The 20519-nt window shown below is 50.0% G+C and overlaps 1 protein-coding gene across 1 annotated transcript in view; it reads right to left on the bottom strand.

Annotated features, from left to right (window-relative positions):
- Window positions 1-20519, bottom strand: part of CSMD2 (CUB and Sushi multiple domains 2) — a 558434-nt gene that overhangs the window by 437377 nt on the left and 100538 nt on the right. Inside the window, exon 3 of the mRNA XM_036256013.1 lies at window positions 18336-18448. Coding sequence (XP_036111906.1) covers window positions 18336-18448 — 113 coding nt within the window. The remainder of the gene's footprint in view (window positions 1-18335; window positions 18449-20519) is intronic.

The following is a 20519-nucleotide window of genomic DNA, read 5'->3' as shown; positions in this document are numbered from 1 at the left end:
GGAGAGGAAGCAGACTCGATCCCACTGGGCACAGCCAGGAGCGAACTTTGCTGTTGCCTCACTGTACTCAGGCAGGCATCAGCTCCATTTTGCAGCTGAGGAAACGGAGGCACAGAGATCGTGTGGTGTATTCTCCAGACAACACGTAGTGAATGGCCGGTTAACCCAGGGACTATCTGGTTTCAAACCATAAGCTCACTCTACTATCTTGGCTGCCTGCAGCAGAGGGTGAGAGACTAGAGAGCTGAGATGCACGAGGGGGCACTGTGGGCACGGGGTCTAGGCATACCTGGGCCTGAGGAAGTATAATGTCCCAGGTGAGGCACCATACCTTCTCAGACCCTCCACAGCTCCCTGTTTGGGTCACAAAAGGGCTGAATGTGGGTCAGGGTGGGGGAGAGGGGGGATGGTTATGTGTCAGTCTTAGCACTAATAAGGCTTGATAGGCAGGGCCTAGGCCAATACTAGTGATTAGAAAAACACTTTAGAATCAAAGTCAATCAAGTTGATGAATGGGGAGTTACTGATTTAAAGTAGTGAGTTACAGAATCACAGAGCCATTGAATTAGCAACCGAGATTTGCCATGAATTTTTGAAGGCACCTAGGGAGCCCCTCCCCCATCCAGTTCAGCCCATCTCACATCAAAGAAATCCTCTGCAGAAAGTGTGTGTGTGTGCATGCGCACACTCACACCTGGGGTCTGGGGGCTCAAGCTAGTGTGGCCAGCCACCAGCAGGATGCAGGACCTGTCTCTGATATTTTCTGCTCTGTCTTTTAAAAAGCTCCCATTTGCATTTCTCTCTCTCTCTCTCTCTCTCTCTCTCTCTCTCTCTCTCTCTCTCCCCCCCTCCTCTCCCTGTTCCTATCCCTCTGTGCTTGTGTGTGTGTGTATTTGCTTTCATACTATACCCCTGTTAGGACTGGAAAATGCACCATGTTTAGCCTATAGACTTGTACACTCAAAACACACCATGTATCCCCGCCCCCAGGCTATCTAGTATTTCACTGACTGTTGTGTTTTTTTTTTTTTTTTTCACATTTAGCATTTAAATAGCTCAGAAATTGAGATGAGTCCTGCAACCAAGAATGTGTCCTAGTTTAACCCGCAGTGTTTTTCTTTCTTTGTAGTACATGAAATAATGGTGCGTCTTATAGTCGATGGATGTTAATTAATAAAACGCAGTCCAGGCACCACTCTGAGCAGCATGCGACGGCATCGGTGGCTGAGCCTGGCCCATCAGACCCCTGCCTGAGCATCTCAGACGGGAAGCACGCTACTTCACGAGGCGGCCTGCTTCAGCTTATGACAATTAAAGCTAAGTAAAGTCTCTTCTTGATTCGAGGTTGAAATTCACCTGTATCTAATCTCTATGCCTTGGACAATGTTCTGCCCTCTGGAGCAACCCAGAATAAACATTTATTTGTCTTCTTTGTGACAAATCCTCATCACTTGCAGGCCTTTCCTTTAATTGTTTTTTGTGAGATCGTTACTTCTCTTGTTCATTATCCCCAACACCTACTCTGTGCTAGGTCTTACACTGGAGATACAACCCATGACCCTCAAAAACACCTTGCTACTGATTATTGCTTTATTATGTGGGTTTCTTTCCTCTGAATGCACCTACCTCCCGAGATCTGGAGTCTATACTTCTATTAATATAGCCATGTGACCTTTGGCTCACAGTCAACTGAAACCTCTTTGCAGTTTTCACATAAGCCAGGACTTCATTGTTGATCTTAGTTTACTCTTTGATTTTGGATTTTCTCCTATTTGTTCTTTGTTAAAAAGTCAACACAAGAGCAGCCATAAAGAGAAACTAGTTAAAAAAATTACCCACTTGTCCTGGCCATTTGGCTCAGCAGTTGGAGCATCGGCCTGCGGACCAGAGAGTCCTGGATTTGGTTCCTGCTAAGGGCACGTACCAAAAAAAATTTTTTTTAAATACCCACAATCTCACTGTCCTCTCATATAAATTGTTACCTTTTTTATTTCTGTGCAGTCCTAGTCCCTATAAGACCTACTTTATATGGTTGTCATAAATACGGGGACACACTTTTGCATTCCGCTTTTTTCAATGAAAAGAATATCATAAACATCTTCCTGTAGAACTAAATCATGCTTTTATAATTTTAAATGGCTACATAAATCCATTAGGTCGATATACCATAATTTTCCTAGTCATTCCCCTATTGTTGGACATTTTTACAGTTTCCAATTTTTCATCATTATAAATAATGCTGAAACCAACACTTTCATGCTATAACTTTCTCCTTCTGTTGACTTATATTCCCAGGAGGGGAATTACTGGGTCAAATGACATGATCATTTTATGACTCTTCTACATGTGACCAAGCTGCCTTCCCAAAGGACCACTTCACAGGGACGTGGGACTGCCCGCTTCTGCCACTGCGCTCGCGCTCGGCCGGGTCCTCCGAGCCTCTGCCACCGATCGGGGAGGACGTGTCCTTTTGCCGTTTTAATTGACATTACTTTGAGTACTAGCCAGGCTGAACAGCTTTCCTGCGTGTTCACTTGCTGACTCTATTTCTCTGGTGTGAACTCCAGGTAGCTTTCCTACTACTTTCTGTGGGATCCGTGTGTCCCGTGGAGAGGAACCCTTTCCTGCCCTGTCTGGACTAACGGTGCTCAGAGGCCGGTTTTCCTTTCCCTCCTGGATGGTTGCTATTGGGCAGAAGATTCGCATTTGAATATGGTCAGACTTGTGTGCATCTTTGCCTTTCGTTAGACTCTTTAAAGTCCGAAGCAAGGCACTGTTCTGTTCCAGTGGAATGTTTAATTTGGATCTAACAGGCTGTGTGGGATTCTTCTATTCTCTTTTTGCAGGCGCCAGTCCAACCGCCTGGGCTCAAACCCACATCCTACCGCTTACTAGCTGTGTGACCTCAAGCAAGTTACTTAACCTATCTGTGCCTCTTCAGTAAAACTGGGATCCTGACAGTGCCCACCTCGTAGGGCTGCTGTGAGGATTACATGTTGAAACGCAAGGCCCTGTAAGAGCGGACGCAGTGTTTGCTTTCATTATCATCCTTCCGATCACTGTCCAATGTGTTTACTCTTGGTTCTCTACGAAATGTCCAAGTGTGATCGCTAGGGCTTCATCCACATCACTTATAACTGGACACCCCAGCACTTGAACATTTATCTGTTCCTCGGAACCCTTCAGGTGACCTGATGCAGGCCATTACGGCCATGTCCAAATGTCCGTAGGACGGACAGTAACACGAAGATTTTTGTTTACACCACTGGGAAAGCCAAGCTGCTCCACAAGCAGGGTGTCCTGTGCCAGCAGCTAGGCTACCCATCCACAGAAGCTGGGCAGTGCCGTGTGAGCCCCAGCCTAGGTCTCCCCTCTTCCTGGCACCGCCCCCCCCAGTGCTGATGTGGGCCCTGGAACGTTCTGTGCTGGGCGACAGTGCCCCCCACATCGGCCCCCTGGCCTCCAGGCTGCCCCGTGTCCCCCTCACCATCTCTGAAGCACAAATCTCACTGAGTCACTGCCCTGCCTAACACCCTTTGGCAATCGCCTCTCTCTGCAAATAAAGCCCGAACTCCTCCCCATGGCCTCCCAGCCTCCTGAGCTGGCCCGACCCTCACCCAGCTCCTGCTACTCCTCTTCTCATGTTCTCCACACCCCCCGCGGCACTTCTTGCAAGTGCCCATACACACGCTCGTTCTCTCTTCCGGCCTTTGATTTCATTCATTCATTCACCAAATATTTACTGAGCACCTAACACATGCCAGGACCTATTCTAGGAGCTGAGGATTCAGCGAAGAACAACAATGACCAAGCAAAAAGACAATGGACCTGACCCCAGGAACTCATATTCCGGCAGGGGGACAGATTGATAAGCAAGGAAGCAATAATTGCACCAAATGTCAGGGGACGGTAGGGAGCGATGGGGGGGAGCCTCTCTTATACAGTGTGGTCAGGAATGGCCTCTCTGATAAGGGGATGTCTGAGCAGAGACCTGAACCAAATGAGGAGAGAGCTCCGGGGCCTCCGGGGGACAGCAGCGCAGGCAAAGGGAACAGAGTGCACAGAGACCCCGCGACTGCACCGTGCCTGGCTTTCCCATTCCTCTGACCCCTTGGCTTCACGACTGAAGTCCTGGTCATTGAATTCAATACCAAGCCTGATCCGCGCTTCTCCTGAAATGAGGCTGGATAAAGGCCTTGAGGGAGGCGCAGGCCACAGAAAGATAGACGGGAGGGTTTAAAGCAGGAAAGCAGAGCCATCACCCACAAGACGGGGTCTCAGGCAGCAAGGGTGCCCTCAGTAAGGCCGAGCCAGGGGTGCGGCCCACCTGACTCTCAGGCCCCTTCCTTTCTGTGAGGTCCGGGCAGGTGGGAGGGGCGGGCTTAGAAAACTGCATGGGGCTTATTTTGAGAGGCAGCACCACGTGGAGAGGGGGCTCTGGAATCCAAGAGACTCGCGCTGTGCATGACCCTCAGGTGCTGTACAGCCTCAACAGCTAACCTCTCCGAACCTCCACTTCCTTATCTGTAAACTGGGGATCCTGAGGCCTTGCTCATGAGGTGGTGGGTGATGAGTCCGGGAAGCTCGCAGCGCCGGGCCGGGCGTGCTGACGGTGCTCAGCAAGTGTGGTTCCCCGGCCTTCCTCGTCTCAGGGGCCTGGGCGTGTGCCCCCGGGGTCTGTGTGAAGACAGGACCGTGGAACAACTCCTGTCGTTTACTGGGACCATTTAAAGGGGAAGGACAGAGATCCAGTCTGTCCAACGCCAGACCTCCAAATCAGCGCCTCCCACCTAAGGCGGCTCGTGCTTTCCTCGCCCGCTGTTAAAACGAAGTGCCAAGGCTTCAACCCTCCGCCATCCCCACTAATGAAGGGGAAGGCTGGAGAGAATAATCCCAAACGGTAGCTAATCACTCTCAAATTATCAATTAATGGGAAGAGGTGGTATTGGACATTCAATCTGATATTTCTATTTGGGATCGTTTCTCCCTCCGCTGATGCTCAGCTCATGGGGTGGGAGCTAAGTCACCCCAAGGAAGAAAGACATGTGTCCCCTGGACCTCCAGGGCTGAAGTCAGTGGCAGAAGCTCTGACAGGGTCACCAGGTCACAGGAGGGAGACAGCTGTGTGGCCAGCTGTAGCCACTGCCAGGGCAGGGGTTGACAGCTGGCCCTCCACCCGCCCCGCCCCAATGGGAGGGGTCACTTTCAGGTCCCCACCTAGTGGTGTTCCCATACCCAGGTGGATTCTGGGAGAGGCTGGGAGAGGACAGCAGTGGCCCCGAGTGAGCTGTGTTCCGTGAGCTCCCTGCCTTGGGCACAGGGCGGGGGGGAGGGTCAAGGCTGGGGCATCCTGCTGCCTCCCGTGAAAAGGGCATTTATCAGATGAAGACCTGTGCTAATAGGTGTTAAATAGAGTTCAATGCAGAAAATTGAGAAGTAATGAGACTTGGAGCTGAAAGAATAAATTAAGAGGTGATCACATGGCTGGCATGAGCCACCACATGAATGCTGAAAAGAAGGAGCCCTGACAACTGGGGAGCCCTGGGTCCGAGAAGGGGTCAGATGGATGATCCCACCCCAAATGAGGCTGAGGGGTGGTCAAAACCAATTAAGCAGTTAGCATATTTCATCGGTTCACTTTTCCATAATGTAATACCTTTGAAATTAGGATGTGTCTTATAGCCGATGGCATGTCCCAGTTCGACTGGCAGCATTTTTTCTCTCAGTGGGACATCGAATACAGTGGAGCATCTTATAACTGAGGGCATCTTGGAGTCAATGAGAATACGGTCCAGGGACCTTGAGCCAATCTCTTTGCCTGTCTGGGTCTTCTACGTTAGATCGCTCACCCACTCACTCCTTGAATCGTTATTTATTGAGCATCTACCATGTGTCTGATCCTGAGCTGGAGCCCACATGGTTGCCTTTTGTGTGTGTATTCCACGCCAGGCACTGTCGGGAACCCGACAGGTGTTGCCTTTTTTGCTCCCGGTGGTAATCCCATGAAGGAGACTACTGTTACGAGTGTCTCACTGCAACAGGGAGGCCAAAGGAGGTCAAGTCCCGCGCTGGCTACTGACAGGCTGACCCGGGAGTCGACTCTCCCTCCAGGCCCTGAGCTTGTGATCCTGGTGGGCTGCTGTGTGTCCGGCTGTCCAGAAGCACACACAGGAGTGGGGAAGGCGCACGAGGAACAGGAAATACACAGGTGACGCACGGGAGGGAAGGAGAACGGAAAGGGAGTGCCGTGCACCAGGGCAGACGCCTGGATTTGGTTTAAATCGAGACTGGAAGAGAAAAAGAGGAAGGAAGAGTGGCGGGGTGGCAGAGGGGAGGTTCAGGGGAGGGGATTCCACGTGTCCATGGAATGAGTGGGGAGATGTGCCGTCTGAAGACTGGACCAAGTCCATTTGGCTGGAGGAGGGAGGGCTCGGGGCGGGCTGGTGCCCAGGGCTGGCAGCCAGGTAAGGAGTGTGTACTCCAGCATGGAAGCAGTTAGCGGGCTTTGAGTGAAAGCTCCCCAAGACCCTCGCGCCAGCCTCTAGCGACTCTGAATCTTCCGTCGACTCCTGAGAGGAAGGCTCTGGAGCGAGGCCGCCAGGCGCAGGTGCTCTGGCTGAGGACTGCAAAAGGGTGTCCACGCAGAGCGGTGGGAGAATGAGAGCCCAGCCGCAGCTCCGGCCACTGGGCCAGGGCTGGCAGGGCTGGCACCCCGGAGCGGCCACCTGTGCTCATCGGCACAAGAGCCCAATACGAGCTAGCAGGGATGCAGGCTAGGAGAGGCAAACACTAGCTACTACTGCAGTATCCCTCCAGGTGCCCCTGTGTGCCACGCCCTGGACTAAGGCGCCATCGTGAAAGAACACAAGGGGTGACAGCCCTTGCTCTTCGAGAGCCACAGTCTTGACCAAAGGTTTTGTCATGGGAAAGAATTTTTTCCCCTCCCGCAAAACACAGCAGCCCCTGTTACAATAGCTTCCTTTCATCGAGTGCCTACTATGTGCCAAATGTCATGCCAGGTGCGTCCCAGACCTCATCACTAATGCTCACACCCCCTAGAAAGGAGGAGGGTTATCCCGTTCTCCACAGGAGGAGGCAAACAGTCAGAGCCTTGTCCGAGCTTGCACAGCGGGGGCAGGGCAGAGCTCAGACTTAGTCCGCAGGGAACCAGCGAGGCAGCACAGCCTTCGCCCCGTGGCGGGAGGGGAGGCGGTGTTTACTGGAGAGTCTGTGCCCCGGTTCCCCACGCAGGAACTCTTTCCGTCCTCATTACAGCCCATTTGCAGAAAAAAGTGAGCCCCAGACTTGACTTGCCCAATTCTCATAGCTAGCCAGGGTTTGAAGCCACCTCTTTCTGACCCCTGCTCCTCTGCTCTTACTCCGCTCCAACAATTTTAGGTCTCAGAGATCCTTGAAGGTAGGTGTCACTTCTTCTTCATTCCTAGTCCTTAAAGTCTGCCTTGGGACCTGGCATAGGGCAGGTGTGCAGTACATATTTGCTGAGTGAATGAATGAATGAATGAATCAACGAACGAACGAATGAGCAAACAGGGACAGAAGAAGTAAAGTCGATGTACACCTTACCTGCAGGTAATCCAACAACCTGAAAGGGCCCCTTCCCCTTCATCCCTGTGTCTCTGGACACCCCGATGTGAGGAGGTTCGGGGCGCTGGAGTTTGGTGTGATATCATCTTCAAGATATGTTAATACCATTCCCCAAAGGGGAGAATATCACTATGCATGATGAACTGTTTGTGGGATTATTGAAGACGTGATATGAAATTCATCCTGATTCCCCACTTATTGGGAAGTGCTGTCCAATTTGTCTCAAATGTCACATCTCTATGTATTAATTTGCTCCTCCACAGTACTGATTAAGAGGAATATTCTCCAACTCCCAAGGCAGTGCCATCGGAAATGGAGGCAGTTCACTCAGGAAGCACACACCGTCCCTCCTGGGCACAGGAAATGAGCGTTGGTTGCCTCCTGCCCTCAAGGGGGGCGTCTTGCCAGGCCTGCTGGGCTAGCCCGCAGAGGCCTGAATGGTGCAAATGACACATCCAGTATGTATGTGTGTGTGTATGTATGTATGTATGTATGTGTATATATATTTATATTTATTTATTTATTTATTTGAATAGCTTCCATTAGCCCAACATTGAGATGTCTGCATAATGTCCCGGAATTGGGGAACTTTCAGAATGCGGAAATCAGCGGAGGCTGAGACTGGGAGAGGGGAATCGGCAGATCTAATTGCAGGAAGGAACAAGTCAGAAAGGCCATGTGTGGGCCCGTTTCCTGGTGTGCACAGTGGCAGGATCACCGTGCACCCGGCCTCCACCTGCAGAAGCCAGGACACCCCACTCTGTCCTGAAGCGCGCTCCACACCTGCCTCTCCTGGTGCAGCAACAACAGCTCCGTTTTCGTCTGCCTGTCCCTCACAGGTGTGTGTCTGACCCTGTGTCACCGTGCTGTGGTCCTTATGCCGAGATGACATCACTGACCTTCCACCGGTGGCAAAAGCACACCAAGGTGCCCTGTTCTGTTCCTCTTTGGAGATGTGGGGGAATGGGGAGAGAGGGGACAATAGTAGCTGTGAAAATGAGGCTTGGGTGAAAAATCAGGGACTGCATACAGTAGGTGCTCAGCAAACATTAGCTTAATGAAGGAAGAATCTCTACCATGAACTGTATGTGTGGCATCCGTCTCTCTGGGCTCAGTGTCTCAAGTGAACTAGGGGATCCTGGGTGGGCTTGGGGACACCTGAATCATATGGAAAGAGATGGAAAAGGGTTGTGTTTATGTGTCTGTGCATGCGTGTGTGTGTGTGTGTCTGTCTGTCTGGAAAGACAAAGTTTAGGGCCTACTGAATGTGTTACTAGCATCTTTAGCTCTAATGCCAACATCTCTCTAATACAAAGAAAAGAGGCCTTACCCTGGCTGGGTTTCTCAGTGGTTAGAGTGCGGCCTGAGGACTGAAAGGTTTGATTCCCAGTCAAGGGCATGTACCTGGGTTGTAGGTTCAATCCCCGGCTGAGTCAGGGTCATGTGGGAGGCAACCCAATCCATGTGTCTCTCTCGCATTAATGTTTCTTTCTTTCTCTCACTCGCTCTCTCTCTCTCCCTCCCTCCTTCCTTCCCTTCCACTCTATCTAAAAATCAATGAAAGAATAGCCTCAGGTGAGGACTAACCAAAAAAAGGAGAAAACAAAAAAAAGGAAAGAAAAAAGAGACCACGAAAAGACCTCATCAGCTCCAGGCCACCAGGTGACAGGTGACAGGGCCGAGAACTCATCCCCATCAGTCAGGTACTCTCTCAGGCAGTGCTGGGCTCATGGATATGCAGAATTCTCTGGTCCTTCCCCAAGAAGCCACAGGCTGTTTGTAAGACTAGACACACCATGCACAGTCAGATGAGGATTCTACGAAAACTCAGGAGTCTGGGGCTGGGACGGTGACCTGTGGACTTGATATATCTTCCCTTCCATCTCCTGAAGACTCTCACTCAAGTAAGGTCAGGATGAGGGTGACTTCATTAACTAGCTGACATTTATAGAGCTCTGGCAATTTGCCAGGCCCCACACTGAGCACATCACGTGTCCTGTGTGTTGTCTTCTTTGATTGTCACACAACTCTATGGAGAATTATTCTTACCCTGAGTTTACACATGTGGGGGCCGGAGCTCATAGAAACAACACAACTTGCCCAATGTCACACAGCAAGTGAGGGGCGGGGCAGAGATGGGACTGGATTCCAGATATGTTTAAACCAGAAGCTGAAGTCTTAATCATTGTATTCAGTCACCTCTCCCCTAATGGTTACCAGAGAGTTTGCAAAACTAAGGTTCTTCATCCTTCCAGAGTCTATGTGGACATGGTAAGTGACCTAGAACAGGTCTGCTATTTAAGACAGCCTGCTGTATTCTGATAGTAAGATGCCAAGATGACGGATTTAGCTAAACAGTGATGCCTGTGTTTAGATGTCAATGATTAAGTAGGTCTACCTGACTGAGACCCAGCACTCAGAGATGGGTTCTCCTTCATGACCGTGTCACAGTGACGGCTCAATATTAATGCTGCTAAACTGCAAAGGTGCAGCCAGGATTAGGCATTAAATCCTGCAGAGACTCTTAATCTAACTGAGATTTTCTGATCTGCTTATGATTCTTGTGCACCTGCTGATCAGTCTGCAATAGACAGAAACAATCCCGTACACTCTTTGGGAGTTGCGTGTGGTGAAGGGGAAGCTAGGGGACAGAATGGGAGACATTGTGTCCAAACAGCCGCAAGGCTAGAAACATCAGGGAGAGACGCAAGGAGGGCGAGTGGGAAGAGGCTTCCACGCACTCAGAGAGAGAGACAGGAGGACACACAGCGAGTGCAAGAGAGTCAGAGACAGTAAGACACAGAAACCAAGATAAACACAACTGAGTTCCAAGGGGAATTTAAAGTGAAATGTAACAATACAACTCTGAAATAACAGGATGAACATTTAAATGAATATTCATCTGATCCTGGCATAGAAAAGATCTTTCCAAGCATGACACCAAAGATAAACTGTAGCCCTGGCCAGTGCAGTTCAGTGGTTAGAGTGCCAGTCCACCCACTGAAGGGTCAAGGGTTCGATTTCCGGTCAAGGGCATGTACCTGGGTTGTAGGTTCCAGCTGGGGTCGTGCAGGAGGCAGCCAATCAACATGTCTCTCTCACATCAATATTTCTCTCTCTCTCTCTTTCTTTCCCCTCCCTCCCTCCCTTCTGCTCTCTCTTAAAAAGCAATGGAAGAAATATCCATTGGGGGAGGATTAAAAAAAAAAAGGTAGATGTAAAATAAAAATTAAAGTTTTAAATTTCTGGCATAAAAATTAAAACTGCTGCACATCAAAAGGAAACTTGTAACATTAAGTCTTTAATATGCAAAACCACTTACAGAAAAAGATAAGAAAAAATCCTAACACCCCAAAAGAAAAGTAGGCAGAGACCGGGACAGGCAATTTACAAAATGATCTACAAATGACCAGTAAGTGATGACAGGTGCTCAACGTTCTCTATCATCAAGGAGAGGCAAATTATAACCACACATGAGACTGCATTTTTCACCCACTTGCATCAATGAAACTGATTTGAAACTTACCAACATGCCGTGTAAATCAAGCAGGGGAACGGGCCCTCTCCTGTACTGTTGGTGGACGTGTGCACCAATGTGACCTTTTTAAAAACACTGTGCAATTATGTACTAAAACATAAAATCTGCACAGTCTTTGACCCAGCAACTGCACTTCCAAGAATTTATTCTAAGAAGATAATTAGATGAGGATTTAAGTTGTATGTACAAGGATATGCTTCACCTCAATGTCCACAGAAGGTGACTGGTTAAATAATTGTGGTATATGCAAACCACAACGGCTCCCTCACTGGTAGTCATTAGGAAGGACAAAGCAAGACTGCTTTTGTTAACACAGAAAAACGCCGGCCTCATTGATCAGATTACAGAACTGCACACCTAGCACAACCCGGAGTGCGCCCGGAGCTGAGCCTGTGTGCATGTGTGTGTGTGCCCGCGGAGAGCTGTCTACATGTGCACCCCCTGGGCTGGCAGAGGTGTGGCCAGACCCTTTGAGGTTAGATGGGCAGCCCCAGCTGGGCAAAGCAGGACGGGGGGCAGATGTGGGAGTCAGGAGCACAGGTGAGTGGGGTGAGGGACCCTGGGGAATCAGTGCGGAGACTGTGGTCATCAGATCTAGCAAATAACAATACAGGATGCTCTGTTACATTTAAATTTCAAATGAACACGAATCATTTTCTTTTTAGTATAAGTATGTCCCAGCAATATTTGGGATGTACTTTAAAAAAAAAATCAAATTTAAAAAATTTGAATAATTTAAAATTCACATGAACGAGGCACCTTGTACTTTCTCCAGCAACCCTGACTGAGCTGCTCTGCCACATGTCTCTTGCGCTTCCCTGGAAGGACCTAGGCCACCCTGTGTCCTTTCCCTGCCTCTGACTTAGCCCTGGTTCACGGCCTGTGAAACCGAGTCGCGCGTCCCTGCCCTACTCCAGGAGGGCTGCACGGAGGTCAGGGTAAGGGAAGGTGTGACCTTCAGTGCCAGAAGGGCCGCTCCTGCCATCAAGTAGCCTTAAGCTGAACACAAAACTCCTGAATGCCAGCTCGTGCATCTGTAAGACGGAGACAGCAATGCCTGTCCACCGGTTGTCACAGGATTAAATGAGATAATGTATGTAAAGAGCCTGGCATACAGTCAGTGCTTGATACAAGCGGACCCCCTTCCCGCCCGCCCACGGCTGCAGCCCACGCTCTTGCCCCCCGGGGTTACAGATCAAGCCTTGCCTGTTGTCCCCGGGCTTGAGGACTGGTCTTTTTGATCTTTTCCTCGAAGCAGCAGCAGCTGTGAGCTGACACCCTTCGGCTGACTTCACCTTTCTCTAAAATCCCCAGCAGCAGTTCAGTTCCTTATCTGCTCTCTTCACTCTCCCGAGCAGGGTGGAGGAGGATCAAACTCGCTTTGATAGTGGACTATCAAGGATGTCAGCCATGGGGGCCACCGAGAGCAGGGCCTGGTGTCATTTTGAAGTGGACATGGTGACACCCTGAATAGAGACTCTGAGGACGCTGTCCCGTGTGGGGGCAGCCCAGGCTAGTAGGGGGCGCCCTCTATGGAGCCCATCTGCCTCCCTGTTTGCTGTTGAGCAGCACAAAAGACTAAGGTGAACCCTGCAGTGGAAGGCAGGGTTGACTTCCTTCCCTGAAAGCCAGATTTTCATAGTCCTTTTGACTGCTGGATCTCCCTATTCCCTCTAATAAGGCCCAGAGAGTTTTGATAAATCTGCCCAAGGTCCGTTAGTCAGTTATAGGCTCAAGAAGCTAGTGTTTATCAGTAAATCCCCAAACAGGGGATGACCTGGAGTCCTACTGCTGAGGGCAATGATAACAAGGGCCCAGGCCACCACGGTGGGTGACGATTCTCACGCTAGACTCCCACAGTGGCTGCCCCCCTGGCTTCTCCCACCTTCCCTCCTTGCCACTCCATTTCATGTGTTCCAAACGTCGGTGCAACTCACACGTTTCCGGATGCACGAATGGCCCCATGGTCCAGTCCTAAGCATGGGGCTGGGTGATAACCCTCACCCTGGCTTCCCCGCGCCTGGCTTTGGTGTCAGCACAGACATCTGTGACCCACTCTGCTGGTCAGCACAAAGACAGCAGCCACACAGACTGCAGAGTTGGCAGAAACCCTGCACAGGTGACTGCACAGGGAGCCACTCAGCTGCAGCCACCTGTTTGCACTGTGCCCCGCCTGCAAGGCTTTGTCAGCTTTGCGCTGGTGTCTTGGAGACCTGACCCCACTGTGTGCGGAGGCAGGGCAGGCCCCTCCTTCTGCCCCGTCCTGCTGCGGAATGCAGAGCCAGGCAGGGGGGAGGAAGGGACCATCGGCTGCTACTTTATCCTAAGGTTCTGCAACCTTGTTTGAATCTCAGCCCCTTTGTGAGGCTGATGGGAGCTCTCGCTCAGCTCTGTCCGGTACCAATGACAGACACGTTCTCTATCTAGGCTAGTAGGGTAGCCACATGCCACATGCGACTACTAAACACTTGATATGAGGCTAGTATGACTGAGAAACGGATCTTTAAATCTTATTTCATCTTCATTAATCTAAATGCAAATAGTCTCAGGTGGTTAATGGCTACAGTGTTACATAGCACAGCCCCGGACGCGGGGTCAGGAAAAGGCCAGGTGGTAAATATTTAAGATTTTGCAGGCCGTATGTTCTCTGTGGCAATAACTCAGCTCTGAAGTTGTAATGCATGCAAACAGTCACAGACAAAATGTCAACAAATGGGCTTGTCTGTGTTCTAATAAAAGTGTATTTACAAAAACCAGCCAGGACTGGATGAAGCCCCGGGTGGAGTGGGGAGTGGGGGCTAATTTGTTGATCCCTGGACTCAGCTCTTCCTAGGAAAAAATACATATATCCTTATACCTTTGGAATTTTGTCTCTATTTACAAGGGGTCTACAGACCTCTGATGCCCAACTACGGACGCTGCCCATGAACCCCGGCTAGAAGCTCTGACTGAAAGGGCTGTGTGACTGTATGGGCATCTGCCTGTGTGCAGAGACGTGTTGACATGTCCCCCGGAGGGGCCAGTGCAGGTAGCCATCAATGGGACACTCTTTCTTAAAGCCTCACGAGAGTCCAGACCTCAGACGAATATCTGGAGGGGAGCTTGAAGGAGGACACCACGGGGCTCAGCACACAGGGTCCCTGCAGGTACCAACTCTGGGGTCATGACTCATCGCCCGGCCGGCCCCAAACACAGTCCGTCCTCCCAAGGCCAACAGAGTGTGGACCAAGCTCATGGTCAGAGAGGCCATTAGAAGCCTCAGAAGGGACCGTAAGGAAGTTGTAGCTCACACTTGGAGAGAATTGGTTTGGGTTCAGGCCAGAGGTTCAGGGTAAAGATGTAACCAGGATAACCAATCACAGGCTAGACACTGGGAGGAACTGATTGTTTTGTCAAAAGAAGTTCGGCTATCTCAGGAGACCTCACTTTAAAGACAGGTGGGATTTTTCAGGAAACCTTTGGTAAAGGTGACTGGGATGACATCAGGAGCCCTCAGGTAAAGGTGACTGGGATGACGTCAGAAGGCCTCAGGTAAAGGTGACTGGGATGACGTCAGAAGGCCTCAGGTAAAGATGACTGGGATGACGTCAGGAGCCCCCAGGTAAAGGTGACTGGGATGACGTCAGGAGCCCTCAGGTAAAGGTGACTGGGATGACGTCAGGAGCCCACAGGTAAAGGTGACTGGGATGACGTCAGGAGGCCTCAGGTAAAGGTGACTGGGATGACGTCAGAAGGCCTCAGGTAAAGGTGACTGGGATGACGTCAGGAGCCCACAGGTAAAGGTGACTGGGATGACGTCAGGAGCCCACAGGTAAAGGTGACTGGGATGACGTCAGGAGCCCTCAGGTAAAGGTGACTGGGATGACGTCAGGAGCCCTCAGGTAAAGGTGACTGGGATGACGTCAGGAGGCCTCAGGTAAAGGTGACTGGGATGATGTCAGGAGCCCTCAGGTAAAGGTGACTGGGATGACGTCAGGAGCCCTCAGGTAAAGGTGACTGGGATGACGTCAGGAGCCCACAGGTAGAGGTGACTGGGATGATGTCAGGAGCCCTCAGGTAGAGGTGACTGGGATGACGTCAGGAGCCCTCAGGTAGAGGTGACTGGGATGACGTCAGGAGGCCTCAGGTAAAGGTGACTGGGATGATGTCAGGAGCCCTCAGGTAAAGGTGACTGGGATGACGTCAGGAGCCCTCAGGTAAAGGTGACTGGGATGACGTCAGGAGCCCTCAGGTAAAGGTGACTGGGATGACGTCAGGAGCCCTCAGGTAAAGGTGACTGGGATGACGTCAGGAGCCCTCAGGTAAAGGTGACTGGGATGATGTCAGGAGCCCACAGGTAAAGGTGACTGGGATGACGTCAGGAGCCCACAGGTAAAGGTGACTGGGATGACGTCAGGAGCCCTCAGGTAAAGGTGACTGGGATGACGTCAGGAGCCCACAGGTAAAGGTGACTGGGATGACGTCAGGAGCCCACAGGTAAAGGTGACTGGGATGACGTCAGGAGCCCACAGGTAAAGGTGACTGGGATGACATCAGGAGCCCACAGGTAAAGGTGACTGGGATGACGTCAGGAGCCCTCAGGTAAAGGTGACTGGGATGACGTCAGGAGCCCACAGGTAAAGGTGACTGGGATGACGTCAGGAGCCCACAGGTAAAGGTGACTGGGATGACGTCAGGAGGCCTCAGGTAAAGGTGACTGGGATGACGTCAGGAGGCCTCAGGTAAAGGTGACTGGGATGACGTCAGGAGCCCACAGGTAAAGGTGACTGGGATGACGTCAGGAGCCGTCAGGTAAAGGTGACTGGGATGACGTCAGGAGCCCTCAGGTAAAGGTGACTGGGATGACGTCAGGAGCCCTCAGGTAAAGGTGACTGGGATGACGTCAGGAGCCCTCAGGTAAAGGTGACTGGGATGACGTCAGGCGGCCTCAGGTAAAGGTGACTGGGATGACGTCAGGAGCCCACAGGTAAAGGTGACTGGGATGACGTCAGGAGCCCTCAGGTAAAGGTGACTGCGATGACGTCAGGAGGCCTCAGGTAAAGGTGACTGGGATGACGTCAGGAGCCCACAGGTAAAGGTGACTGGGATGACGTCAGGAGCCCACAGGTAAAGGTGACTGGGATGACGTCAGGAGGCCTCAGGTAAAGGTGACTGGGATGACGTCAGGAGCCCACAGGTAAAGGTGACTGGGATGACGTCAGGAGCCCACAGGTAAAGGTGACTGGGATGACGTCAGGAGGCCTCAGGTAAAGGTGACTGGGATGACGTCAGGAGCCCTCAGGTAAAGGTGACTGGGATGACGTCAGGAGCCCACAGGTAAAGGTGACTGGGATGACATCAGGAGCCCACAGGTAAAGGTGATTGGTATGACGTCAGGAGCCCACAGGTAAAGGTGACTGGGATGACGTCAGGAGGCCTCAGGTAAAGGTGACTGGGATGACGTCAGGAGCCCACAGGTAAAGGTGACTGGGATGACGTCAGGAGCCCACAGGTAAAGGTGACTGGGATGACATCAGGAGCCCACAGGTAAAGGTGATTGGTATGACGTCAGGAGCCCACAGGTAAAGGTGACTGGGATGACGTCAGGAGCCCACAGGTAAAGGTGACTGGGATGACGTCAGGAGCCCACAGGTAAAGGCATGTGGAATTTTCTCTGGCGCCTTCTCAGGAAGCTTCATTTAAAAATAACTAAGACCATCTCAGGAGCCCTCAACTGCTCAGGTTAAAGCATCACGTTGTGTCCCACACACCACTAGGAGTGGATTTTACCTAGAAGGTAGGATCTTCCCTCTTTTGGTGGTATATTCCTGCCAAGACAAAGGTAGACTCTATGTCCATACAGTCGTCCCTCGCCACTTCACGCTTTGACTTCCGCGGCTTCCCTCTATCGCGTTTTTTTCAAATATATTCATTAAAAAATTGATCGAGACAGTGAAAATAATACAGCATGTGCTTGATTGTCTGAGTCAATTATATACCCCTGTATTATAATTAAAATTACTGTACGTATGGACTGTAGGCCTAAGTATTCGAGCACCCCAGGAACCCTTCAATGCAACCGCTAGAGTCTGGAACGATTGACCGCAATAAACGAGGGACGGCTATTGCTATAGAATACAGATGCTGTTCAAGAAAGCATCGCGTTTTTTTCAAATTATAAGGGAAAGTTGACTTCGAAAGTTACAGAGGTCGCAGAGGTGAGCCGGTGGGGCTGCGCAGGCTCAGGAACCGAGTTCCCGAGGCAGAAGGGCCTGGGGGCTCAGGAGAGAGAAGGCAAGGGTGAGGCCCGAGCGAGAAGGGGGAGGCAGACGTGCTCCGGAGGGACAGCGCGCCAGCATCTCTCATTTTTCAAGTTCTTGGAGGCGAGGGGAAGAAAGCTTTAGAATAACTGGCATGCTTTACTAGGGTATTATGTCATTACTGTTATTAATTATCATTAACAGTCTTAAAATATGCCCATTAATGATCTCAACACAAAATAGCCGTGTGGGTCTTAGCCAAGAGCAGCATAATTACCTATTAATGAGATGAAAATTTCCCAGGGAAATGACAGAGATCTAGAAGTACCACCTTCTGAACGAACATAATAAAGTTAATAATAATAATAGTGTATAATCTGAAGATATTAGTGTTAATTTGAATGCTAACACCATATTTAAACAGGCTGAGAGAAGTGGAAATTATTTGCATGACTCAAACCAAGAAACCTAATCCATGCTATTAAGGAAAAAGTAGTCATTGTTCTCCTCTGAATGATGGAAAACTGACTCTTTACAGTCACTGTATTGAGCAGAATTTTTTTCCAGTACCTTACTTCACTGCTTTTACTTAGGGTTTATAGCGCTCTTGTTGCCAAAACCAAGCTGAGGTACCTTATACAATTAAGTCCAACAGAAAATAGAATTAAAAAAATAAAAACACATCAAAACCCAGTTAAAGGTACAGAGAAGTAGATGTTACTAGGCCCTCAGGACAAACTCTTGCGGCTCAGCTCTGATTTCTATCCTCAGCTTCCTATAAATGCAGCAGGGACACTGGAAGTCACTGAGGCACTGGTCAGTGACTAGCCTCCTAGGGCAGGGGCAGGCTCCGACTCTGAAGCAGCCCTCCCTGCAGCCAGAGCATCACGGCCCGGCCTGTGGCCACCGGGACCTTGCCCGCCAGGCCCCCGGCCAGGGCTGGGGGCACCTACCTTCATAGGTGGCGTGGAAGCCCTGCGCACTGACCGCGTAGTCACTGATGAGGTGCAGAGACAGGGTGGTGGCCGTGCTGACGATGGTGGCTGGCAGCTGAAAGCCCGTGAGCCTGAAAGACAAAGAAGGAGCGATTTAGGGAGAATAACCCCGTGGGCACTGCTCACCCAGTAAGCATTTATTGAGCGCCTACTGGATGCAAAATGTTGAAGTAGGCACAGGGAGGAATAGAAAAGAGCCTAACACCAGTCATGTGCAAGGTGTGCAAAGACACAGTAGCAACGGAAACCAGGGGTCTTCTGCCACAGAAACATGGGGGGCTACTCCCCTGAAGCCCTCCCTTGTGTATGTCTCTTTTCTTTTCTCCTCATTGGCTATCATCTGCCTGTCTCCACCTTTTCTGGTTGAGGTCCTTTGAGGCTCTGGGTAGATTTCACCACAAATGTACAACTAATGATTGCCAATAGACAATATTTTTTCAGATATTGAGAAAGATACAGCCAACTCTAAGGAGCAGAATGTGGATGCTTCTTATCATGCATACACTTTATTATTTAAAAGGAATAAGCCTACTGCTTTTATAGAAATGATAAGTGCTTATTACTTTTAAAGATGAAAGCAAACTAGGAAAACCCAGTGCAATCTAGAAATGATCATCGTGACAGCTGGCACACAAAGAGATGGACGGGATCAATAGACAGGATAAGAGTCAGTGAAATAGTTTTATACAAATGGGATCATACTGTACTTGCTTTTAAAATTAAAATGCTTACTTTTCCCCCCTGCAAGTTAAGTGAAGAAAAAAAAAAGTGGTTGAAATGAAAGGAATTGTTGAACGCAAGGTAGTGTTTTTAGCACAAGAGAACTATTTTAAAAAGATTCTTCTAATGTTAAAGAGATAAAATAATGAAGCTTTCAATGAGCCCTTGGGCACACACTTCAGGAAAGAAGCTGTCCGTTGCTGGGCATGCACACGTGCTGACCACAGGTGGCCTGACTGTGCACACAGGTGGTGGAGAGGTGGCAGTCGCCTGTCCACCTGCGTCCTTTGTTCCCTGTCTTAGGCTCACCCTGCCTCCCCTGACCCCCATCAGGGAGGAAATTCAAGGTTTACCCTTCCCCACATTTGTAAGTAGTCTGGGATATATGTGGGGCCCCTGGTTCCCTCTCTGTACTTCCAATGCTAAGAGTATCTGGATGCCCACATGTCCCCTGGAGACCATGAGTACTGGGTTCAACAAGTTAAATTACATATTTATTCATGCTCACTGTGAAAAGCCCTGTGCTAGATGAACCCCTTGCCCTTCCCACCTTCCTAATCCTACAGGACTTGTGTTAATGCAGTACAAATGTGAGGAAAAGAGAAAAGAAAGTGATCCAACTGTGAAATGGGTGTCCCAGTGACTTCCAAGGTCATCTTCTCTTCAGGTATAAAAACAACCAGCAAAGGATCCCTACCTCACACCATGTTCTTGCCCCTTCTCTGTCTGTTCCTCTGTTTCCCTCACTTTCTCACATGGGTCAAAAATTGTATTTAAAATAATGAAACCATATATATTAGAAGGAAACCGTATTTTTAAATCACCAGACACTGGAGAAGATCTTTCTGAGGGTGACATAGTTAGAGGACGGCTTTGGTTGCTACCTGCCCATCATTCTTCTGGGGAGCTGTAGTTGCATGGGGTTCTGACACCTGCTCATGAGCCACAGAACTGGACAAATGGCCAACTGTGGCACATCACTCATCTCTATGGACTGGTTCAAGGCAAGAAGAAGAGGAAAGAGGGCACATCATCCAAGTAGGGTCATTCTGAGTCTTTCCGTGGGATATGACATACAGACTCTGTGAGTCTTATTTTTAGATGCTAAATCATTAGAATGAAAGGCTGGGGCTGCCAGCAGCCTTTTTATCATTACACAGAGCCTATCTGCTTTAGAAAAAAATAATATCCCACATAGATATAGACAAAGCTGAACAGTGAGATGAGACCTGATGATATGCTGTTCAGATGCTTGATCCAGCCATGCAGAGATCTGTCTCTACAGTGCCCAGTTACATGAACAACCTTCTTTCCTTTCTTTCTTCTTCCCTCCCTCCCTCCCTCCCTCCCTCCCTCCCTCCCTTTCTTCCTTCCTCCCTTCCTTCCTTCCTTCCTTCCTTCCTTCCTTCCTTCCTTCCTTCC

The sequence above is a fragment of the Molossus molossus genome, unplaced genomic scaffold (genome assembly GCF_014108415.1).
Source record: "Molossus molossus isolate mMolMol1 unplaced genomic scaffold, mMolMol1.p scaffold_m16_p_12, whole genome shotgun sequence".
Lineage (NCBI taxonomy): Eukaryota > Metazoa > Chordata > Mammalia > Chiroptera > Molossidae > Molossus > Molossus molossus.
Note: the sequence above shows the minus strand (reverse complement) of the source record. Positions and strands in the feature narration are given on the sequence as shown.